The sequence below is a fragment of the Panthera tigris genome, chromosome D2, assembly GCF_018350195.1.
Source record: "Panthera tigris isolate Pti1 chromosome D2, P.tigris_Pti1_mat1.1, whole genome shotgun sequence".
Lineage (NCBI taxonomy): Eukaryota > Metazoa > Chordata > Mammalia > Carnivora > Felidae > Panthera > Panthera tigris.
In genome coordinates this window covers 71,223,410-71,250,296 of record NC_056670.1, presented here as the reverse complement: position 1 = coordinate 71,250,296, position 26,887 = coordinate 71,223,410, and the positions used below count along the sequence as shown (strand labels likewise).

The 26,887-nt window shown below is 34.4% G+C and overlaps 1 protein-coding gene across 5 annotated transcripts in view; it reads right to left on the bottom strand.

Moving 5' to 3' along the window:
• The window catches only part of ATRNL1 (attractin like 1), a 757,637-nt gene that overhangs the window by 573,525 nt on the left and 157,225 nt on the right, over positions 1 to 26,887 (bottom strand). For all 5 annotated transcript variants that reach the window (XM_042960329.1, XM_042960330.1, XM_042960331.1 and 2 more), the window contains exons 14-18: positions 26,330 to 26,462; positions 21,994 to 22,175; positions 16,561 to 16,774; positions 13,618 to 13,806; positions 1,890 to 2,108 (exon numbers count right to left, since the gene is read on the bottom strand). In XM_042960329.1, coding sequence (XP_042816263.1) covers positions 1,890 to 2,108; positions 13,618 to 13,806; positions 16,561 to 16,774; positions 21,994 to 22,175; positions 26,330 to 26,462 — 937 coding nt within the window. The remainder of the gene's footprint in view (positions 1 to 1,889; positions 2,109 to 13,617; positions 13,807 to 16,560; positions 16,775 to 21,993; positions 22,176 to 26,329; positions 26,463 to 26,887) is intronic.

Genomic DNA, 26,887 nt, shown 5'->3' with positions numbered 1-26,887 from the left:
ACAAGTTATTTTCCAAACCTAGTAAACACATAAAGTATTGTTAGAATTGTTAACCTATACCACATGATAAGCAAATTTACTAATCAGATTACAATTTTATGTACAGTTTTTTTTTTCTTTAGCTTTATGGTATTAAGTCAAAACACTGTTTTCCAAAGTTACTTAGGTAAGCCCTTTTTCTTTCCTATTTTTGATGATGTTATGGCTTTTTTAATATAGTTAAATTTACTTGTCACAATTTTACTTTACACCCTAGGGTCTCCTGACATTCTAGGTGACTTTTCTTTTTAATTTGCATTCAGGAAAGTTCACTCTTTGTGGTGTAAAACATGGGTTTTAACAAATGCATGGATTCATGTATCAACCTACACATTGTCAGAAAGAACAGTTCTATAACACAAAAACTCCACTTTGAGGCCCCCTCGAAATTAATCCTTACCTTTACTACTTCTGGCAAATAACTGATCTGTTTTCCATCCCCACAGTTCTGCCTGTTCCAGATCATTTTATAAATGAAATTATACAACTTGTAGCCTTTGGGTCTGGTTTCTTTCACTAAGCAAAAAGCATTTAAGATTTAATCATGTTGTTTCACAAACCAGTATTTGTTCTTTTTTGCTTTTCACATATTTCAAAGTTTATGTAGCAGGTATTGTTGCACTCTGCACCACATTCCCTCAGTCCATCTGGTTTCAGTACAGCACACTGTCGGTGACTCACCTAAAGCAAGTTCTGCAATATCTCTACTTTTCACCAGCCAGGGCAAGCTAGTAACCAGACTGTTGGCACAGCTCCGAAGCACAGTACCTCCAAAGGCATCACCCAACCAATGAAGGATGAGAAGCCACATCTAAGTGCACCACCTTCCAGTCCCTCAGCAGGTTAACTCTGAGGAGCATTCTACATGGTCCTCGTAGGTCCCTAGAGGGTGTCAGTCCAAATTTCCGAGTATAGTATCCAGATTAGTAATTATTGGTATTATTAGTATTATTAGTATTATTGGTTTTTCTCCCTTCTTTAAAACTCTCTCTTCCCTCAACTGTGCTTCCTAGGTTCACTTCCCAAATTTCGCTTATCTATTTCGCTTATCCTTGTGTTAGGATGTCACCTGTTCTAAGACACTTTCCCCAGATATCCCTATGACTCATTCTCTCATCTATATGAAGTATTTATTGCTACTTCTCAGTGAGCTCTTTTCTCACCACCTTCTTAAATTGCAAGCCTTATTCCCCTTCCTTACTTTAGTTAATGGCATTTTATTTATTTAACAGCACTTAACCTCATATATGCATGTGTATAGAATTAATTTCATTAATTTCAACTAGGCTCTGTGGATGGAATAATTTTAGTCTAATTTGTTAATAATTGTGTCTCTAGCACTTAAAATGCCCCTTGGAACATAGTAGGCACTCAATAAAAATATATTGAATAAGTAATCTTTCAAGAAGGTTGTTTTTATTTAGCATAAGAGACTTCCTATGGAAAAAAACCTGAAAACTATTAACTTTCAAAATCGTATGGTATTCATAATGAGGCCAGCTGATTCCATCACAAATGTTATTTAAAACATTCTCACACTTAGCACAAAGTTTGCCTGGATCTTCTGAGTTGCCTCTGAATTCTAAGATACCATACAACTATGAACAATGAAAGACTATATATTACAAGGTAGAAAACGGGCATGAGTCCAGTTTTCATATGAAGCCAAATATATTGTGCCAAACATAGTGTGTAGAATGCCATCTACACAACAGCGATGGATATAGGGAAGAATATTTTTTTATCGGTGAAATTTGAGTCCCATTATGTTTTTCTAAGTATTTATTATAAGAAAGACAAAATCATTCTTGGTTTCCAAACTGAAATTATACTGATCACATTTTTATTACCTGGACACTGGATAAAGGACCACTCATAGTTCTTTTCTTTAGGACAAAGACTGGAATCAAGAACCATCTCATTACTGTGCATTCCAACAAGCTTCATTGGTCCTCGCGAAGATCCTTCAATGCAGTGTCCTCTTCCTGTGTTACTAGGATCATTGCACCAGCCACATCCAGGCTGTTCCAAACAATGCCCACAGGTTCTCAATCCGGAACAATTTTGAGCTGCATGACAGGAACATTAACAAATATGTTATATGACTTTATATTCAAATAGAATTTTAAGCTAATGGAAAAATAAGTATGATCTGAAATAAAGAATATGAAAAGTTGTCTGTAGCTAATGTAAACACTTTTTGTAATAATACCAAAGAGTCAGCAGTTACTTAAAGCAAATAAAACATACATCATGAACAAAGAGGAGATAAATGAACAAATAGGTGAAAAAGGGTGTGTGGTAACCATGACATGGAGAAAAACGAAGTCAGTACTTCAAGATTCCTGAGAACTTTGCCTCAAAGCGGATCCAGGGGCCTACAGACCACATTTACCATTGTCTGTGATGTAGAGCCATGTTAGCTGTTCTTGTTGTGCCTAGTAAAGGCCTTCAAGGAAAAACTCTGCATCTGCCTGTGACTGTCCAGTGTAAAGGCTGCCTGCCCATTCCCTGAGATAGCTGAGCCCCATTTGTACTGCCTTTCACTAACAATGTTCTTCCCAAGGGTCCAAGATACTAGCATTTACCTAATCAATCTCACCTAAAGAGTCAAACTGGATGGGAACATGGCCACCAGATCCCTACCTCAGCCAGGCAACAAGAAAAGGCTTTACTGATTTTCAGGGCTGCATAATATCCCTCCAAGATTCAAAGGTTGAGCTGAAGCTCAAACTTTTTGTTTACATTATGAATAATCTATAATATTCAGCAATGTTATGAATATTGTGATATCTTTTCCAAGGATGAACATATTATAGTTTGGCATTATATATACCACAGCTACTATGTGATGTTTTAAAATTTTAATTCACAGAGTATCCTATATTGGGCTGAGACTTTCTTTCATTACTTTTATTGACATTTTGCTAGAAAAGGCATTCTTTGTCCTGGGAATCATTTATCTATAGACGACGGTGACAGAGGTACAAGACATCATGAATGATGTTTCTTCTAGCCACATGCTAGAAAAAAACTAGAGGGGGGAAGTGGTAATTTCTCATAAACCAAATTCCATTGTTAAGGTGGTAATAACTTAATTTCCACTCAGTGTTTTGTTATTACTGGAAACGAAAAATGTTCCTCAGATTGCTGCAAACAAGAATGGCAGAAGCTTCTCAGTGAACATCAGGAACTCAATACAGTGAACCGCGTACGGATAATAGAATATTGGTTAAAGAATTCATCAATTATAATATGATTTGTTATTAAGAATTTTTGGCATGCTGAGCATTTCAGATTGGATATAAGAACGGGAAAATAAGTACTGTCTCCTCTATTTCTTTAATAATAATTTAAAAAGGAAGAACACTGAACCATTGACTACAACTGGATAATGTTATTTTTGTAAACAAATAATCCATTAGCATGAACATGCTTCCTTTTAAAATTTACATTTTTTCGGCAACACACGATGCTAAATGGTACATCACTTAAAAGATCCTTAGATAACTGAACATTTCATATATTACCATACCCCTTTAGCTTTCATGCGTTGAAATATTTCTCTTATATATATGATTGTAGCTACCCCACAGTATTGTTGACTGGGTTATTCTAATTGTCTTCTGGTTTCTAATTGTCTTATATAAAGTTGCTACAAAACCAACAGGAAATAATGAAAAATATAAAATTAGGTATGTTATCTTGACATTCCAATTATTTACCATCATGTGATGATTTGAAGTAGATCTCTACTAGGTTTCACCCAGAATAAATCTAGTTTTATATTTATGGTCTATAGAAAGTAAATTTTATTTTAGGACTTTCTTTTTAAGGATATATAACCAACAAAATGGCTTGAAGAAGCATTACATACAAAGTAAATCTAAACTATTCTCAAATACAACATTCCTGTTAATGCTTTCCAAACAGCTGGGGAAATCTTAGATGAAAGAAGGCTCAGTTTCTTGTACTGGCTGATTGACAAACTAGTAATCTTCTAATTCCGTTTATTTATTTGATTTTAGGCTTTAATAACAGGTTACAAAATGTCATGCTCAGAGCAACATTTTATTCTCTTAGATTTTATTTTACATATGAAACTAGTGCATAAGGTAATGTTGGTTTTCCTTTTACTCAAGAGTACAACAAAGCAACAGGCATTGCTGAAAGATGAACAGGAAAATCCATCTCTAGTATTTAATAATGATTCAAATACTGACAAAAACTAATGTTTTTTAGACAATAATACAGGAAAGATTTTGTAGGCTATGCTATTTTTCCAAGTTATGAATAGTAGCAAGACTGTGTGTAAACTACAAGTAATTAGAGCAATCATTTTTATTTTATTTATTTTGGGCTTTTTGAAAAATTAAGTTGTAAAACATTCAATATGGTTTTTGAAATGTGTAAGAATTTTAAAAATCAATCTGTAAGAAATTATGCCATCAGATGATTACTGGAGACTTCTGGTTTCTGATCCTGCATGTCATGGATTCAGAAGTTACCACTCCATCCAAACAAAAAGCAAAAAGCAGCACAAAATGAAAAGTCAACAACTGGTCTTAGATCTGTCAGAGGAGGTCACAGGGAAAATCACTGCGGAAAATTGGAGAGACAGAGAGGAGGATACAGAGAATTGTAATATACCAAATTTGAAACTTCTACGGGAACAGTGCCAGGGGAAGGAACTACAGAAGCTCACTGTGGGCAACTCTGAGAGTTAAAATTCCCAGAAGGACCCAGTCATGGGGCATTCACACACTTCTGTGAGTTTTACTTCCAAGAGCTCCCAGTGAACATCAAAGAAAAACCTTCTGCTTCCAGCAGGCGAAGGTATTTTGAAATATGCCAGAGTTTTCTGTTCTTAACAAGGCCAGGAAAAACTATGTAACAGAGCCTAAACTACTGAGGTTTTTATCAGAGCCTAACTGACCTGTTAAAGAGAAATATCCAACTCTAGCCTGCTCTGGACTTCCACATGGGAAAAGAGATACACAAATACAGCTCCCTCTGACCATCATGTACCACCTGAGAAAGGGGAAAAAAACTGAGGTGTACCGGTGAAGTCCACAATATGAGGCACAATTTCACAAGAAAACTAAGACCTAATCATATATAGAAGACTTCTGCTCCTTCCATACTCTACAACTGCAATGCTAAAAGCCAATCCATTTACAGCAGTTTCTTCTACCCATAAATCATATCTGGCTATCAAGAAAAAAATTACAAGCATACCAAAAGACAAAAAAACAATGTGAAGGGGTGCCTTCATGACTTAGTCAGTTAAACGTCCGACTTCGACTCAAGTCATGATTTCACAACTATGGGTTCGAGCCCCACATAGGATTCTGTGCTGACAGCTCGGAGCCTGGAGTCTGCTTTGGATTCTGTGTCTCCCTCTCTCTCTGCCCCTACCCTGCTCATGCTCTCTTTCTCAAAAATAAATAAACATTAAAACAAAAATGTGAGAAGACAGAACAAGCATCAGATCAGAAATGGCAGGAATGTTGGAATTATCAGGCCAGGAATTTAAAACAACTATGTTTAATATGCTAAAGGTTCTAATGGATAAAGTATCCATTATGCAAGAACAGATGAGCACTGCAAGCAAAACTATAAACCTCCCAGAAATAATATACAAGATCAAGATGACCTTGAGTTTGGTGATATTTTAGTTATGACACCAAAGGCACAATCCATGAAAAAAAATTGATAAACTAGACTTCATTAAAATTTAAACTCAAATTTAAAATTTCTTCTTTGCAAAGATATTGTCAAGAGAATGAAAGTACAAGCTATACACTGTAAGAAAATATTTAGAAAAGACACATCTAATAAAGGACTGTTATCTAAAATACATAAAGAACTCTTAAAACTCAATAATAAGAAAATAAACAACCCAAGTTGAAAATGGACAAAAGACCTAAACAGACACCTCACCAAAGATACAGAGGCAAGAATGAAAAAATGCTCCACATCATATGTCAAGAGAAATGCAAACTAAAACAACAATGAGATACCACTGCATACCTATTAGAATGGCCAAAATCCAAAACACTGACAACACCAAATGCTGGTAAATATGTAGAATGCAAAGGAACAGAAACATCCATTGCTGGTGGGAATGCAAAATACAACCCCTTTGAAAGTCAGTTCGATGGTTTCTTAGAAAACTAAACATTTAACATTAAAGTTCAGCAATAACACTTTTCCGATATTTACCCAAATGAACTGAAAATTTATGTCCACATAAAAACCTGCACATGGATGTTTATTGCACCTTTGTTCACAATTGTCACAACTTTCCAAAAGCAACCAAGATTTCTTTTAGTAGTGAGTAGACAAACTGTGGTACAACCAGACAATGAATACTAGTCAATAAGCTACCAAGCCATGAAAAGACATGAAGGAAATTTAAATGCATATTACTAAGTGAAAGCAACTAATCTGAGAAGCTACATACTGTATGATTCCAACCATATGACATTCTGGAAAAGGCAAAACTATGGGGACAGTAAAATATTAGTGATTTCCAGGTATTAGGGTAGACAGAAGGATGACTAGGCAGAGCTCAGAGGATTTTTAGGCAGTGAAACTGCTGTATATGATACTATAATGATGGAATCATGCCATTATACAACTGTCAAACCCCACAGAATGTAGCACACCAAGAATGGAGCCTAATGTAAACTCTGGACTTTGAGCAACAGTGATGTGCCAATGTAGGCTCATCGCCTGTAGCAAATGTACCGCTCTGGTAGGGGATGTTGTCAGTGGGGGAATTAAGCACATGTGGGGGCAGAGGACATATGGGAACTCTCTATATCTTCCTCTCAAAATTTCTGTGAACCTAAAACTGATATAAAAAATAAATTGTAATCAATTTTTAAAAGATTACTTTCCCTAACTTCCATAAAAAAAAAGTGTTTAAATTGAACATGTATATAAACCTGCCAAATACTGAAAGAAAGAAATACAGATTTGTCAGATGTGTACTATATTCTCATGTTTCCTATTATTCCATTTTCACTGTATCAATTTAATTACATTTTATTTGAACATTTATATATTAAGAACTAAATCCTCTCTTATTGCTTTAAATAATCTCCTTGAAGTTCATTTTCACAAATAGAATAACAAATATTTTAAGATAAATATATCAATTATTAATAATTGCAGTTATTAACAAAGCTTTCTCAGAAAACATTAGGCAAAATGTGTCTGAAGACACATATTTCTTTCTTCAAATTGTGAATTTTAAGTAATAATATGACAATAGTATAACTGAAAAACACTAGGGAATATTATAAAACCCATATTTGTTTCTCATTAGCAAAGAACAGTTTCCTTCAAGTTCCATTTACTAGGAAACCTCAAATACCACTGAAACAAATTTCTGAAAGCAACATAAAATTTATACCATTTCTAATATAGTTTTATTTATAACTATAAGAATGCTTTTACTACTGTTAAATGTTTAGTGAAGGACTAGACAAATGTACTAAAAAACAATAATATAAATCCATTACATATAATACTAAAAAGATATAAAGTTAAATGTAAAAATATGACAAAAAAATTGCCCATAAGCTGACATATTTGCAAAACAATAACACTCAGCTACTTTTAGCACTCAGATTTTGAGCAAGGATCTGTATTCCCAATCTCTATTTTATTTCCTGGCATTTCCTCATTGCTCATTAAACGTCTGCTGGTTAAAACCAGGGAAAAGAAAGACATAATAGAGAAGGAGTTTGTTTCTCACAAGGAGTAGATTACTACAACGTCCAAAAGATACAGGGTCTCCTTGAAGCAAAGTACAATGCCCTTCTTCCCACATGAATAAAGGGCATATAATTTACAGGTCTGTGGAACAAACATAACTGTTACTGGACATCAGCTGCACAAATGGGTTTCGGATGGCCAAAGAGAAGGCAAGGCTGACAACAGACCCAACGGTGAAAGACAAGACCCAAGGAAAAGAAAATTCCAGCAGGCTAGACTGCTCAAGAACAAGTACACAAAGTTGAAAATAAAATTCTCAACAAATCAAAATCAAGAAAACAAAGAGTCAAAAACAAAAGATATAAAAGCAGAACTTGACAACTGATCTAACACCCCTAGCAGACAACCCTACCAACAGCAGTTATTGTAATCAAGTTCATCAGTGGTGAAGGTGCAATTCATTACCTGTGTTTAAGTAGTTAATCATGTTTTATTTACCTTCTCAAAAAATGCAGTTACAGTTTTTATAGTGGAACTACAAGGTTCTCAAAAGCATTACTTTAAATAAATACAAATCCCCAAAGAAAAAACCAGGAAGAAGAATCTGAATCATAACAAACAACGAGATGGAAAAAAACAAGTGAATTTAAGACATACTGAGATTTATCTAGAAATTCCAACAACTGTTTTAAGATTTCTAAAAAGAGTAAATAGGAAAAAAACAATCTAATGATTAAAAACCATTTTTAGCACATAAAGAAAGTACTCATCAGATTCAAAGAGCCAATGGGAATCTATTTTTAAAATCCAACTTAATTAATGGAAAACTGAATTGAAATGAGTTGTAAAATTTGGAATGCCAAGGATAAAGGGAAAAAATCTTAAAATCTTATATTTCTCAAAGAATTTCTTTAAAAAGAGGCTCCAAAAATTAATGAAAATCAAATTCACATGAAAATTCTCACTCACAACACCAAATGCTACAAGGTCTAAGGAAAGAATTACTTAGAACTACATATCCACCCACTTTATCATTCACATGAACATAAAAAATACACTTTAGACATGAAAAAACTCAAAAACATTACTAGCCATAAATTTATTTGGAAAGAATTACTGAAGACTGTTCTCCAAAAGGTAAATAAATGAGAAAGAAGATATGGAATACAAGAAAGATTTGTGAGCAAAGAAGAGAACTTAGATTTTTTCCTTTTTTTTAATTTAAATTTTAGTTAACATACAATGCAGTATTGGTTTCAGGAGTAAAATTCAGTGATTCACCACTTTCGTACAACACCCAGTGCTCATCACCACAAGTGCACTCCTTGGTACCTCTCACCCATCTAATCCATCTCCCACTCACCTCCCTCCTTCAACCCATAGTTTGTTCTCTATAATTAAGAGGCCCTCGTGGTTTGTTTCCCTCTCTTCTCTCCACCCCCTTCCCATATATTCATTTGTTTATTAAATTCCACATATGAATGAAATCATATGCTATTTGTCTTTCTCTGACTGACTTATTTCGCTTAGCATAAAACATTCTAGCCCCATCTACATCATTGCAAATGGCAAGATTTCATTCTTCTTGATTACTGAGTAATATTCCTGTGTGTGTGTGTGTGTGTGTGTGTGTGTGTGTGTATAGTATATTGTATACAGCTCAAAAATACAGTAATTGTACATAATTACTTTATGGTAATTAAACCTATATATAGATTTACTTTATATTGTATATAATATATATACAGTAATTGTATTTTTGAGCTGCTATATATATATATAACATATATATACATTATGTGTATGTATGTGTGTGTGTGTATACACACACACACACACACACACACACACACACACACAAACTTCTTTACCCATTCATAGTCAGTGGACATTTGGGATCTCTCCATAACTTGGCTATTGTTGATAATGCTGCTGTAAACATTGGGTTGCATGTACCTGCTTTGAATCTGTATTTTTGTATCCTTTGGGTAAATAGCTAAGAGTACAATTGCTGGACCATAGGGAAGTCCTATTCTTAGTTTTTTTGAGGAACCTCCATACTATTCTCCAGAATAGATATACCAGTTTGCATTCCCAACTACAGTGCAGGAGAATTCTCCTTTCTCTGCATCCTTGCCAACACCTGTTGTTTTTTGTATTGCTAATTTTAGCCATTCTACCAGGTGTGAGGTGGTATCTGATTGTGGTTTTGATTTGTATTTCTCTAACGATGAGTGATGTTGAGCATCTTTTCATGTGTCTGTTGACCATCTGGATGTTGGCCATGTGTCTGTTGCCTGTCTTCTTTGGAAAATTGTCTCTTCATGTCTTCTGCCCATTTCTTAACTGAGTTATTTATTTTTTGGATGTTGAGTTTAAGAAGTTCTTTATAGATTTGGGGTACTAATCCTAAATTATCAGATATGTCATTTGCAAATATCTTCTACCATTCTGTAGGCTGCCTTTTAGTTTTATTGTTTCCTTTGCTGTGCAGAAGCTTCTTATCTTGATGAAGTCCCAATAGTTCATGTCTTTTGTTTCCCTTGCCTTCAGTGACATGTCTAAGTAAGAAGTTGCTCCAGCCATGGTCAAAGAGGTTTCTGCCTGTGTTCTCATCTAGGATTTTTATGGTTTCCTGTCTCACATTTAAGTCTTTCATCCATATTGAATTTATCTTTGTGAATGGTGTAAGAGAGTGGTCCAGTTTTTCCAACACAGTTTGTTGAAGAGAAGATCTTTTTTCCATTGGATATTCTTTCCTGCTTTGTTGAAGATTAGTTAACCATAACGTTGTGGGTCCATCTCTGGGTTGTCTATGCTGTTCCATTGATCTATGTGCCTTTTTTTAAAATTTTTTAATGTTTATTTTGTTTTTGATAGAGAGAGAGAGACAGAGCATGAGCAGGGGAGGGGCAGAGACAGAGGGAGAGACAGAATCTGAAACAGGCTCCAGGCACTGAGCTGTCAGCACAGAGCCCGACACAGGGCTTGAACCCACAAAATGCAAGATCATGACCTGAGATGAAGTCAGATGCTTAACCGACTGAGCCACCCAGGAGCCCCTCTACGTGTCTATTTTTGTGCCAATACCACATTGTCTTGATGACTACAGCTTTGTAACACAGCTTGAAATCCAGATTCATGATCCCTCTAGTTTTCTTTTTTTTTTTCAGGACTACTTTGGCTATTTGGGGTCTTTTGTAGTGATATACATATTTTAAGACTGTTTAGCTCTGTGGAAAATGCCGTTGGTATTTTGATAGGGACTGGATTAAATGTGTAGATTGCTTTGGGTAGTACAGACATTTTAACAATGTCTGTTCTTCTAGTCCATGAGCATGGAATGCTTTTCGATTTCTTAGTACCCTCTCAATTTCTTCCATAAGTGTTCTATAGTTTTCAGAGTGTAGATCTTTTACCTCCTTAGTTAGGTTTATTCCTAGGTATCTTATTGTTTTTGGTACAATTACAAATGGAACTGATTCCTTGATTTCTTTTTCTGCTGCTTCATTATTAGTATATACAAATGCAACAGATTTTTGCATTTTGATTTTATATCCTGCGACTGCTGGATTCACGTATTAGTTTTAGCCATATTTGGGTGGAATCTTTTGGGTTTTCTACATATAGCATCATTTCCTCTGCAAATAGTGAAAGTTGGACTTCTTCTTGGCCAATTTGGATCTCTTTATTTCTTTTTGTTGTCTAATTTCCAAGGCTAAGACTTCCAGTACTATGTTAAATAGTAATGGTGAGAGTGGACATCCTTGTCTTGTTCCTGACCATAGGGAAAGGCTCTCAGTTTTTCCCCACTGAGAATATTATAATTCATATATGGCCTTTATGATGTTGAGGTATATTCTACCTCTCCCTACTTTGTTGAGGATTTTTATCAAAATTAGATGCTATACGTTATCAACGGTTTTTTCTGCATCTATTGAGAGGATCATATGGTTCTTATCCTTTCTTTTATTAATGTGATATGTCATGTTGATTTATTTGTGAATATTGAACCACCTGTGCAGCCTAAGAATGAATTTCACGTGATCATGGTGAATAATTCTTTTAAGGTACTGTTGAATTTGATTTGCTAATAGCTTGTTGAGAATTTTTGCATCCATATTCATCAGGGATATTGGCCTTTAATTCTTTGTAGTGAGATCTTTGTCTGGTTTGGAATCAAGGTAATGCTGGCTTCGTAGAATGAGTTTGGAAGTCTTCCTTCTATTTCTATTTTTTGGAACAGTTTGAGAAGAATAGGTATTAACTCCCCTTTAAAATGTTTGCTAGACTTTCCCTCTGAAGCCATCTGGTCCATGACCCTTGTTTATTGGGAGATTTTTGATTACTGATGCAATTTCTTTGCTGGTTATGGGTCTGTTCCAGTTTTCTATTTTTCCTGTTTCAGTTTTAGTACTGTGTGTTTTTAGGAATTTATCCATTTCTTCCAAATTGCCCAGTTTGTTGGCATGTAATTTTTCGTAATATTTGCTTATAACTGTTTATATATCTGTGGTGTTGATTTTGATCTCTCCTCTTTCATTTGTGATTTTATCTATTTGGGTCCCTTCTCTTTTCTTTTTGAGAAGTCTGACTAGGGGTTTATCAATTTGGTTAATTCTTTCAAAGAACCAGCTCTTACATTCATTGATTTTTTTAAATAAAGGATTTCCAGATGAATATATACTTGAACTCCAACTTTTTTAAGGTGATTCTGCAACTAACTGTGCTTGTGGAATGGGGACTCGTGGGCACCTGCAGAGCATATTATTCTCGAAAAAAATTATAAAGTCTGGATCAGTCACAGGAGGTACAGACCCCAATTAGTAGGGCATGAATGAATGGATTCAACATTGAAAAGCAGCTGGAAGCAATGGAAGTAAAAATAATCCTTCCTACCTTCTTATTACAAATCTGAACAGACTAATTAATTCATGTCCCTGTTGGAAAGGCATTTTTTGATGAGCTCCAGTTTCAGAGGTAGACTGTGGAAAGATAAACCATATTTTTTGCTAGCAAAGAGCTGAGACCAGTAGCTTCTACATCTTCCCAATCCAAAACAAAAACAAAAACACAAAAGTTGCATGTGACCTCAGATGCCTAGAAGGACACCAAGTGCTATCAGTAATGTTGTGCAATCCCCTTGGCAGCAGCATCCTGATGAAATTTGTCTTTGCAAGAAAGGCCGCTCATAACCACACAGTACCCATATCGTACATTCAGTCAAGTGCATCCTCCCCCTACAGTCCTTACAAAACATGAAACCAGCAAGGGGCAAGATCTTCTCCTGAAGTAAACCCACAACAAGTCCAGCACTGCCCTGCTGACATGACTCTCCATGTGATGCCAAGACTGCATCCTTCATTTATAGTAGATGTACTACCCCTGATATGCTTGATATTCTCGCCAAAAAATGCTTAACTTAAATCTAATCACGAGAAAAGAATTAGACAAATCCAAGTTGGGCCACTTACAAAACAACTGCTATAGATTCTTTAAAACTATCACAGTCGTGTAAGCCATGGGAACTGTACTAGATTAACGAACACTACAGAAGCACAACAAAGCAGTATGTGATCCTTGAAGTAGCAAGCACTTCCGAGAAGTGTTATGCTACCTGCAACACAGACTCAGAGTTAGGGAGACCACAAACAAGGCAAAATGTAAATATACAGGATAAAATAATTAGTAGATTTCAAAATGACAGTATAACTTAAGTGTGGGGTTTAGACCACCAAAAGGTTTGAAAACAGTTAACTGTAACACTTTTTTCGCATCTTTTGAAAACTTCTTCAAATGTTCAATTTATGATGCCTTTAAATGAAAAAGTCACTCTGGATAAATACTTACGAGAGCAGGTGGCAGTTTGCCACTCCAGACACTGTCCGTATGGGAAAGAAATGATATAAGCATTGGAGTCAACACATCGTCTCGTGCTACTGCACCACATACACTCCATGCCATTGCTTGTACAGTTGGAGCAGGACGTCCTTAGAGAACACGGCTTTTTGCATGGCCTTGCATTTTGATTTGGACTAACTGGAATAAACCAACAAATATAATTAGTTTATTTGTTAACTGTATTTTATTTTATTTTTTTTAATTTTGTTTTTAACATTTATTCATTTTTTTGAGACAGAGAGAGACAGAGCATGAACGGGGGAAGGTCAGAGAGAGAGGGAGACACAGAATCCGAAACAGGCTCCAGGCTCTGAGCTGTCAGCACAGAGCCCGACGCGGGGCTCGAACTCACAGACCGCGAGATCATGACCTGAGCCGAAGTCGGACGTCCAACCGACTGAGCCACCCAGGAGCCCCTGTTAACTGTCTTTTAACACAAGTAGATGGGTTTCATTTGTTTTGCTGTTTAGGGAATGTTTCAAGTAAGCCAAGTGTGGGATAAAAATTATAGCCAAAAATACATGATAAGGTGAATGAAAATAAAGATGAGACGTCATCTCATCTACTTAGTAAATTTATTATCAAATTTGAACACTGTAGTTCTTTGGGAAATTTCAATCCTTTATAAAGTACATAAAATTATATAATTTAAAACCTTATAAACAGAAATGTAGCCCATGACCTGGTTTTCTAGCTTTGGCTAAACACAACATCCACGATCATTACTTACTTTCTTGTTACAATTTTTTCCCATAAACATTTCATATCTTATCAAAACAAATGCCCTGTCAGTGAACATGTCTCTGATATAAACAAACAATTAAAATAAAACAATATACTATAAAATCTTTACATGAAATATAATATACCTATTACGATAAATTTTTTTTTTAATATTACCAAGGATGTGAAGGAACTAGAAGCCTGCACATTGCTGGTGGGAATGTAAAATGATACAACTTTTATGACAAATGGTATGGCAATTCCTCAAAAAATTAAGCACAGAATTCCCATATGATATAGCAATTCCACCTCTGGCTATATGCCCAAAAGATGTGAAACTGGAACTGGAAAAGATATGTGAACACCCATGTCCACAGCATCAGTACTCACAAGAGCAAAAGTAAAAGTAACTCAAGTTTATGCTGACAGATGAATGAATAAACAAAATTTGTATGTACATATAATGGATAATTATTCGCCCTAAAAATGGAATGAAATTCTAACATATGCTACAATACGGATGAACCTTGAAGACATTATGCTAAGGAACGTAAGCTAGCCATAAAAGTTCATACACTTTATGATTCCACTTATATGAGGTACCTAGATTAGTCAAACTCATAGAAACAGAAAATAGAAGGTGGCTGTCAGGGGCTGAGGGAGGGAGGTACAGAGAGGTATTTTTTAATAGATACAGAGTTTGGGAAGATGAGAAAGTTCTGGAGATGCTTGGTGTTAACTGAGGCACTTACCAACACTGAACTCTACATTTAAAAATGGTAAAAATGGTAAATTTTATGTTATGTATATTTTACACAATAAAAACATTTAAAAAGAGAAAACAATATTCCTTCTCACTTAACAAAAATCCATTCCAAGACAAATACCATATGATTTCACTCAGATGTAGAATTTAAGAAACAAAACAAATAAGCAAAGGGAGAAAAAGAGAGAGAGAGAGAGAGAGAGAGAGAGAGAGAGAGAGAGATGCAAATCAAAAAACAGCCTTTAATTATAGAGAACAAATGGATGGTTACCAGAGGAAATGGGGGGGGGGTGGGTTCAATAGGTGATGGGGATTAAGGAGCGCACTTGTGATGAGCACAGGGTGATGTATGGAACTATTGAATCACTATATCGTACATTTGAAACTAATGTAACACTGCACGTTAACTGGAATTAAAATAAGAAAAAAATAATATACACTTCTAGCATTTTATACTGGCTAATAAACCAAATAAAAACTTATAACACAATAAGTACAGGTTTGGAGTTTGAATTCCATAGCCAATATAAAAAAAATTAAAGGTCTATCACCACAAAATGACATATAATGCAAAAAAAAAAAAAAAAAAAACCCATATAACAGAAAAGTTCCTTTTTACTTGCCAAATGAAATAGATCTGTAAGATGAAAATAATTTGAAATAGTTGTTATTCTTAAAAACAAAACTTTCGGGCGCCTGGGTGGGCAGTCGGTTAAGCGTCCGACTTCAGCCAGGTCACGATCTCGCCGTCCGTGAGTTCGAGCCCCGCGTCAGGCTCTGGGCTGATGGCTCGGAGCCTGGAGCCTGTTTCCGATTCTGTGTCTCCCTCTCTCTCTGCCCCTCCCCCGTTCATGCTCTGTCTCTCTCTGTCCCAAAAATAAATTAAAAAAAAAAAAAAAAACTTTCTTCCAAACACTATTATTATAATAGACATAAACAAAATTATAATAGATTCTTACTAGACTGCAAGAAACTATAACCATAAATTCATAATCTCCCTATTTCAACCAAGAAATAAAAATTGTATAAAATAATAAAATTTTGTTATTTCCACCAGTGAATGCTGAGGTCACTAAGACTAAATGGGGAATGTGGATCAAGATAAAATTTACCAAAAAATCAGGAAATCAACATCATAAAAAGATGGTGAGGGGCACCTGCGTGGCTCAGTCGATTAAGTGTCCAACTGGGCTCACAGGTCATGATCTCACAGTTCATAAGTACGAGCCCCGCTTTAGGCTCAGATCCTCTGCCTCCCTCTCTCTACTCCCCTTCTCAAAAATAAGTAAACATTAAAAAAAAAATTAAAGATGGTGAAAGTTACTTCAGGCTTCTAGGCTATCACACATGGAAGACGAGTTAGAAACATAATATTTTTAAAGAAATCTTAGTTTACCACTTACCAACAGGCTTTTCACAAACAAGGCCATCTGCCATAGATGTACAAGGATTAGCTTTTAGGCCTGCCACTGCAGCCTTTTCTAGATAGGCACAGAACCCAGAATCATTTGGTTCACCAGGAAGCCACTGTAGTGTTGTATTTGTAAAAGGAGACATGTCTTCCCATCCCCAGTAGGATATATTGATCTTGCGCAAGCCTACCCAAGGTGATACTTTCTGTAAACAACAACAAAAAGAACATGAAAAAACAAGTTGCATATAAAAATGCCACCATTTTCCTCAGCAAATGGTTCATCATCATTAAAAATTACATCTAAAAACATATAGAACTGCTTTTCTAATGACCAAGGGTAATTAACAATTCCAGCACATTTTGGAGAATGATCTAGAAAGAGCCCCATTTTTAAAACGTAGATTTTGTGCTCAAGCTACATGACTGGGGTCAATTATTTAGCCCTTGTGAACCTCAGTTCCCTCTTCTACAAAATGAAAAAATACGTGTCTGATATAAATACCTACCTGATAAGGCAAGATCACTACAAAATTAACATACTGCTGCAGCTACTGCTGTTACTGCTACTGCTGCCATTACTGCTCCTACTGTTGCCAATTTAATCAGTCATGGAGGTAAGACTCTAAAGCCAAGTTGCCATTACATGCACAGTGAGAAAACAGGAAACAAAGCTAACAAACTATATGTAGAGGTGAGTGGAAACTTCGTAACATGTTCACAAAAGAACTCAGAAGAATAACGCCTCTCTCCTGGCTTAGATTCTACTGGTACATCAGGACTTTCATGTAATTTTAGATGAAGTTATGGGTCAGTAGGAACCAACCAGGCACTGGGGTTCACTACAGCACACTTGGAGCTAGGGTCAGCAGCAAAGTCATGTGCTCACTTCACTCTCCTTCCCCTTTGCAGAAGTTATCTCTCACCATGCTTCACTGCCCTGCATGGGCTTGGGGGTGGGATGATGAAGGTAATGTGAAACTGTCCTTTCTGATTTCTGTGCTTCTCCCAGGTGCTAGAATCTCTTACCGAGATTCCCTAGTTCTTGTAAAGGTATTTTTGTATATGAATGGTTCAAACCAATGTTCTATGGGGGGACAAGTGCTGGGAATTTCCATTCTGTCATCTTGCTGACATTATTCCTAAACACTTATACCTTAATATACATAATATATTTATTTTCTAAGTTACTAAGTTAATAATATTATATTACAGTGTGAGGTGACTTCAAAACTCCACATCATCCTTTTTACACTGTGGACTGTCAGGGTAGATAAAAATATGTATCTGCATTTGAGTGTTTAACAATATACAAATAAGATGTAGATATATAGATATAGATAGATATAAATATATAGATATCTCCCGTGTTTACTCTAAATATGCTGTATAAATGGTCCTAGAGAACTTATAAAGATAGCTACAGACCTAGAAATTTTCAAAGTGTATAAACATAATAAATTTCACATAGTAAATACTCAACAAATTATTTCTCAGATACAATTAAAATATCCTATGCATATTCATTATGACAGTCAATCTCATACCACCTAGTAGAGTACTCCACACATAGTAGGTAGCCAATAAATGTTGCTAACCAAAGTTCATCAGAACAGGTATGGTTATTTTCCACCATCCAATTGCTGAGACAGAGATAGTATTTAATAAATGTTTCTAATTATAAAAATACACATGCTACTTTGTCTTGCGATCACCATAGATTTCACACATTATTCTGAAAGATATTTTGATAACAAAAAAGCTATGACATTTTTACAGTTCTTGATAATAACAGTAGGAGTCAATCCAGCACAGATATTTCAGATTAATGATTGTGCTTCACGTTACAGCGACTCTGTCTACATTTCCAACTATCTGTAGGAAAGACAAGTCATTTAAAGTAAAATATTACTCCGTAACTCATCATGGTAAGAATCTGAGAGGAGGAGGAAAGAAACAGAAAAATGAAGCCGTTGATAAAACATTGAAAGTAACTATTACCCAGTAAATGAACTGGACAGGCAGTTGAAAATAGAAGACAAATTATAACATTATGAAAATTTACTAAAGGACATTATAAATCACTGCAACATTTCATTAGCCATTTCCGATAAGCAAATGATTATTTGACCGAGAATATTTCTTTAAATTGCCTGAATTTGTCTGTCTTTATTTGCCAAGGGAGGGTTATCTAAGTGTATACAAGTGGAATGACTCAGGATATAACTCATTTTACATAAAAGTATGCTTAATGGAATGTCAACTCGCAGAAGCTTCTACCTTTGCAATGCTGCTAAAGCTCAGCTTTCTAATGAAACAAAACCTTCTTCTATTCTAGAGCACACTAGTCCACAAACTCTCAAATCTATGTTCACCACACAGCCAAAATAACTGTTAGTACAATCTTTATGATTTATAGCAACAAGCAAGAAAATTGAGGAACACAAGAAACCTTGAAATGAGCAACTTCTGAACTTGCACATTTCAAGACTGTAGTGTAAAAACTAAAAATACTACATTTTAAACAAGGAAAAAAAGCAACAGAGCTCTAATGAGGAATACTAGGACTTCCTAAAACTCAAAGACTGTGGATCTACCACTAATAAGCTCTTTATAAGCGACACAATACAGAACTAATTTCCAAACGTTATTTGTAATTGTCCCCCAATGTTGTGATTAAAGAAATAAAGCCCCTGGTATCACAAGAATATAACAGATCTTAATTTATGTTATATGCTCCATACAATTTTTAAAAAATTTACACATATACCTTTTCACATTTTTCTAAAATATTTTTTTTTAACTAATTGGTGTCTCTCTTACACGAAACCATATACATCTTACCTTCAGAACATTAGGCTGGTAGCTCTTAAACCAAAGAAAAGAAAAAAAAAAAAAAAAAACATAGGTGTTTCTCTTGCCTCCTTAGAAATATCTTCATGTGCTGGCCAACTCAACACCCTCCAGAAGTTAGCTAGGGCATTACTCTAGGAAACTCCTTAAGACCACATCACTAATTAGACATACACTCTCTTTCTTCATATATCCCATGTGCAACTATCATTATAATTATCACAATACAGTATAATTGTGTTTGTCTTCCTCACCAGTAAAATCTTTGAGAACAGTGATGGTCTTTTAATTTCTATTCTCAGCAAGCCGTAGATTGCCAAGTACATTGAAGGTGCTCAATAAACATGTACTAAATGAATGAATACTGGCCCATTCTTCACAGAAAAACAGCTACAATTCACACAAAAATGATTTCACATATCAATCTGCATACAAATTTGGTAAGTTTTTTCTTTATTCTATTAATATCAAGCATATGATAAATGACAGCTAACAAATATACTGTGATATCCATTTCAAAATTTTGAATATTTATAAAAACCAGTGACATAATTTAACCATTTTATTAAAGCGTGGAGCAGGGCTTTGGCTCAACAATTAGAAACTCACATTAATAAGTTAAATCATCTGGTATTGATACTCATAAGAAGTATACATTCTGATATCACCAAAAATGTAGGCAGTAACAGTAAAGTGATGTCCATAAAAAAATTTCAAAAGTGAGTGTCCTTAAGTCCCCTTAATTTTTTGTAACATTTATGAAAACTGTTCTTATATCATGCTTTAAACACCAGATATATATTCCTCTGTTATGAGTAAAAATAAAATCAGTTACCCGTTCTTCACCATAAATCAGGAATGATCTGAAGAGATTAAAGGTCCTAATACAACTATACAGGGCGGTGGGGCCAGCGTGGCAAGGAGAATTTGTCATTCACCATGGAAAAATTAAAATACTCTGGGGCATATCCTTTTCCACAATTAATATAAGTATTAACTATTCATCAAATAAATTCATTTAGATACCTACGAATTCTAAATAATGATTTCTAGAAATAGTAGTAACAGCAGCAGTCCAAACAGTGATACCAAAATAACAACCCTTAAAATGCAAACAATAATGATAATTACTGTAAACACTCAATAAAATTTATACTCTTTATATGCATTATCTCACTTTTTTTTTCACAATAAACATGCAAAGTAGCTATGATTATTACCCCTGTTACAGGGTTGGAGAGATTAACTTGCTACTAAGTTTTAAAGATAAGCAGTATGTCCAATTCCATGCTCTACATCACTTTGATAATACTGTCCTCAATGCTTCTTTAAAATCAGCTATACCAAGAAAACATTATGTATTTCTATGGCAAGTAATTGGTAACATTTGCTCTAAAATAGTTTCAAGCCAAAATTGTCTCCTCTGTCCTATATGGAGTGGAGTTCTGGAGTATCAATAGAGTATTTGTCCAAATAAAAGCCATAATTGAAGGTCAAAATAAAGTTGTTGAAATCTGGTGTAATACAGTTTCACACATTCGTAACAGATGTATTAGAGACATACATCCATTATTTGTATAGAAATTATGCCACTTTGTGCATTATTTACCATAGGGTGTGTATGTATATGTGTGTATATATTTATCTTCAACAGTAGGCCAAAACTAATACAAGTTTCAGATTTAAGGTATATATTATTGTTTAGTCTTACCACTTACTTGATCTCTTTTGAGTTCTAATTTTATTTTTGAAACAAAATGCAGAAAGCTTCTATGATGCTATGACAGTTTATACTAGCATATTTCAATTAAGCACATGAACTAAATAAAGTTTCTCATAACTAGATTTAGTAAATTATTTCCAAATCTCCTTACATAATCTACTCTTAAGAGTTGACTATATTTTAATATCCCAAGAGTAAAAAATAAATACTGTGAATTCCTATTAGAAATGTCTTATAAAATAATATCTTGATACAATTTTCAAAGAAATACTCAATTTTTTACAGAAATATCTTCCATAAAACTCCCTGAAATATTGAAACTGTTTCTAGGTGTTGTATGTTCCAATATCTTCCACATACTTTACAAACTGGTTTTTGTCCTGCTAACCTTTATTACATTATTTCAAGCAAATCTACACCTAGAAAATCACATAATTCAAAAACCCAACTCACAACACACATACACATTCACCGAAAAATACATATAACCAATGTGTTGGGTCTAGTGTTTTAATTATAAGGGACATCTCAAATTATGAAGTAATTACGCTTCAGAACAAATTCTTAAATTTTATGCACATGTATTTTAAGTGTATTTATTCATATGAAATGACTTCTTGGTAAGAAATGCAGTGGTTTACTGTGTAAAACCAAGATGTGTAATCTAGAAAACTTTATTCCCAAATACATATACAGAATAAGTCCACTGCTAATTGATTTTTGCAGTCAGTTTCACTTTTACCTCCAAAATTTAGTAAAAATAATTTATTTAGAAGCAAAAAGAATGAACCATTGCTAGTAAGTATAGGACTTTCTGCATATTTCCATAATATAAACAAGAGTTATTACCTGTTGTGTATACTTCTGTATTTCATCCAGAACAAATTCTACTTCTTTTGAGGTTGTTAATGAAGCAAGATTTCCACTAAGATTATAGCAATAAAGTTTTGCATTGTCATAGCTTTCTCTACTGGAATTGATTCTAAGACAAGCATCACCAATATGATTCCATCCTTCTCCACAAAGATGAGCTAGTCAAAAAAAATTATATCTTATTTTTAGATTATCAAAAAGCATTTATATTTTTCAGTTATTTTAGAATTCTAAATACAATTTCTATATTTGTTTAAACAACTTTTAATGATAAAAATTTTAAATATATCAATATAATTTAAAAAACAAAACTTATCTAATAGTTTGGTGGAAAAGAAGAACAGAAGATCCTAATTTTTTTCTTTAATTCTTAAGCACAATATAAGCTATAGCTCTATAATATCTGTTAAAATGTGTTGACTGTTTGCAGGGTTTTTTAGTGTACTGGCATACGGTATGTTAACTAGTAAAATCACTACTGTATTTACATCCCCGGGTCCAGCTTACATTACACAAGATCACTTTAAAGAAAAATAACCAGCATATAACAAGCAAATTCAAAGTTATTCCTCTTTTCCAAATCTAATTTCCACAGTTCAGGTATACTATTTTAATATAAGTTGGGTTCTTTGATTCTTTAATTATAAGTGTGGAGAGAGAAGTATCATTTATGTTTAATAAAGAAGCTATAATCTTTGCTTTTTATTTATTTATTTTTAATGTTTATTTATTTTTGAGAGAGAGAGACAGAATGTGAGCGAGCAAGGGGCAGAGAAAGAGGGAGACACAGAATCCGAAGCAGGCTCCATGCTCTGAGCTGTCAGCACAGATCCCCCAACACGGGGCTCGAACTCAAACCGCGAGATTGTGACCCGAGCTGAAGTCAGATGCTTAACTGACTGAGCCACCCAGGCGTCCCATAATCTTTGCTTTTCGATGTTTATTTTTAAACAGGTATGCAGGTCTTTCTAACATTTAAACACACTATTTAATAATAGTGGTTGATCCTTATAATACAAGTTGAACTTAAAAGAGTGCCTATTGTCTAAACCATATTTATAAACACATTATAAAGTTATGCTCTAGCATAACTAATTAAGACTGAAGTGCTTCATTAAAACACTGATCTATAAAATTTGACTACATTTTAGTTTCCATACCATATTACATTTATCAGTGCCTTCCGCCCTTTCAGCTTTAGATGGATTAGTACAAATTTTATGGAATTGTTCTAAAGCTGCAATTCTCAAACATTTGGTCTCAAGACCCCCCCTTTTTTTTCTTAAAAATTATTGAGGACCTCACAGATCTTTTCTGTAGGGATTTTTTATCTATTGGCTTTGATCATATTAAAAATTAAAACTGACCATTTAAAAATATATGTATCTATTCACCTAAAATTGGAATTTAAAAATGCATTACAAACATAGTCTTCCATCTCTTGGGGTGTTTTTGCCTTTATGCTATACACAGGCCCAAAGGACATGTATCATCAAATTCTCTCCCTGAGGGACAGCAGCCGACAGTTTAGGACAATGGCATGAAAAAAATTAAGATGGCCCGATGAATGAATAGAGGGATGGATAGACAGAGCAGGGATAAAGCAGAGCAAAATGTTCATTGTAGAATCTAGGGTAAGGGTAATGGGTTGGTGTCCTCTCTACCATTCTTTCCAGTTTTCTATATGTTTGAAGATTTTCATAATAAAATATTGGGAGATAATCATTTCAACTTAAAATAGTGTATTTTATTTTACAAGAATTAGAGTATCCGAAACAAACAAAAATTAAAAATAGTGTAGCTGCTGTATATTTTTGCAAATCTCTTTAATGTTGGTTTAATACAAGACAATTGTATTCTCATATCTACTTCTCCAATCTATTAGAATCATGCCTTTAGAAAACTCCAGAGTAAACCCATGACAGAATGAGAATTTAAAAAGCAAATAATATTTTAGTATTACTAGTTTTGACCTCATGGACCCTCTCAAAGAGTCCATAAACAGGGGCCTCCTGTTCTTTAATAACTGCTGTCTTACTGAATTGGGTACCATGAACAGTACCTAGAACACAGTAATCTCTCAATAAACTATAATTGTCATTTAATAAGATTGTTTATAATACTTTTATTTTCTTTTTCAGGCTACACCTATAGCACTTGTCTTCTGGAATCCAAAGTACCTAATTACTTCAAGGAAGCAGTGCAAAAGCTTTGTTCAGTTATGGCTTTTTTTTTTTTTACCTTACTGAATCAAGGAAGGATTTAAATTTCTTTTGCATGTCTCCTTTTGTGACAAATACCTAGGTGAAAAATCATACAAATGGACACAAATACATGTGTCTTTGAGACTAAACTGAAGTATATGGCTGACCCAAATGTTTTTATGATTTAGGCTTTTATAGTATTGAGCATCAACTCAGCTTCAGAGTTAAATGAGAAGCAGTAAATTTTTAAAATGCGTTTAGTGAGATAAATGCAAATTTCCGAGTTTATATGAGATCAATGAAAAAATGCAATTCACAAATGTTCCTAGAAAAGTGCAACAGGGGGCGCCTGGGCTGCTCAGTCAAATGTCCGACTTTGGCTCAGGTCATGATCTCACAGTCGAGTTCAAGCCCCATGTCAGGCTCTGTGCTGACAGCTCAGAGCCTGGAGCCTGCTGCAAATTCTGTGTACTCTCTCGCTCTGCCCTTCCCCCACTCATCCCTGTCACTGTCTCTCAAGAATAAATAAACGTTTAAAAAAAATTTTTTTTAAAGTGCAACAGTATAGACAGCGTCCTCTATTTACAGCATTCACTTCCTTGAGACCAGCATAGGGAAAAACAAACTATACCTAGTTGGTTGCTTAGTAAATATGAACGTAGAACACAGGAAGTTAGTTTATAATGCATTTTATATTGTATTTGTTGTATGGCATTTATTATTCTCCACAGAAATAGCCTGGCCAAGTGGAGCCCTTATACCAAATCAAAATTCTTTCCTGGGCAATGTGTAGATAACCACTTATTTTTCCAAACTTCCACTGGCAATCAAATTCTCTTCTTCTTAAAGCAATATTCCTTTAAACATATACATTTATCTGTGTTGTCAGCACAGAGACCAAGATGGGGCTTGAACTCACGAACCGTGATTATGACCTGACCAAAATCAAGAGTCGGACACTTAACTGACTAAGTCACCCAGTTGCCCCTTGTGTCCAAGATTTTTAAAACAACATTGTAAGTATTATTACTGATCTACATGTTGATTTTAGCATTTAACACTCAGATATCAATGTTACTTTCAAGTTTAATATCACCTCACTATTGCTTCTCAAAACCTAGCAGTTCATTAATATTCTCTAATTTTTTCAAAGTGAACACACACATGCGTGTATCCCGTTTAAAAACTTTAAACGTCAGTATATAAACAAAACCTAAAATTTACATAAACATTCTAGAATCTTAATGGTACTTTTGAAGGCAATCTATTTTTTTTATTTTATTACATGAACTTCCAAGCATGACATAAATCCTATGATGGAATTTTCAAGGACGTTTTAGAATTACCTAAGTTAGAAATTTTTCTCTGAAAAATATAACAAAACAATCAAAAACCATGGAATATAGAAAAGCAAAACACTGAACTGAAATAAAACACCCAGTTAATAGTTACACCTGCCATTTACAAACCATGCAACTTTGAACAAGTCCCTAAACAATGTATGTCTCACTTACCTGTATAACGAGAAGATGGAACTGGTTTAAGTATCTATATTACTTTTTGATTTTCTAATTTTATCTTTTATATTTAAAAGGAAGAGTACTCAGGGTTTACTAAGAAGAATGATACGTGTAAAAAATAAATTAAAATTGCTTTTTTTAATGGACTTTGCTCTGGTTTATATAACTTAGATTCTCATTAAATCATATAAAACTTATTATAAATGTTATAATTGATAATAAAAAGTAGTAAAAATAGTTCCCAGAATTTCAAAGATAAGAAGCAAAGCAAATAGATCAAATGTTAACATTTATTAAAATCTGGATATTAGCCTGAGTGCTTATTATTTTCTATATTTTTAGGACAGAATTTTTTTAAATTAAAAAAGGATTCTGATCAAGTCAATAGTATTATTATAATAAATAGAGAAATTATGAACATCTTAGAAGAACTGGAAGGAAACATACAAATTATTTTTATGGAAACAATGCTATTATTACTCCAATATTATCATTTATTTGAGACTGGAAAGTCTTAGTAAATGCTCTTTACTATAATGGTATTCATCTGTAGGCTATAAAATTCATTTACCGGACTGAAATCTTTACCTGGTAAAGCCTGGCATTCTTGCTGTCGCTGATCCCACTGGCAATTCAAGTTTAGCGAACAGCTTTTACAGCTGGTAAGTTTGTTACAAATCTGCTCATTTCTCACATGACATTTGGTATAGTTTTTCACGGACTAGAAAGTTAAGAGATAAAGCATGTTATTTTTTACCTCTGTATAGCAATGATTTTTAAATATCAATGTATATATAAATCACCACGTGAATTTTAAAGTTCAGATTTCTGGGGTGCCTGGGTGGCTCAGTCGGTTAAGCGTCCGACTTCGGCTGGGGTCATGATCTCACAGTTTGTGGGTTCAAGCCCCGCGTCGGGCTCTGTGCTGACAGCTCAGAGCCTGGAGCCTGCTTTGGATTCTGTCTCCCTCACTCTCTGCCCCTCCCCCGCTCATGCTCTGTCTCTGTCTCTGTCTCTCTCTCTCTCAAAAATAAACATTAAAAAAATAAAAATTTTAAGTTCAGATTTCTAACCCCAAATCCAACTCTACTGAATCAGAATCTCTCTTACTCATTTCTTTAAACTATAACTGCTGGAACTAGAATA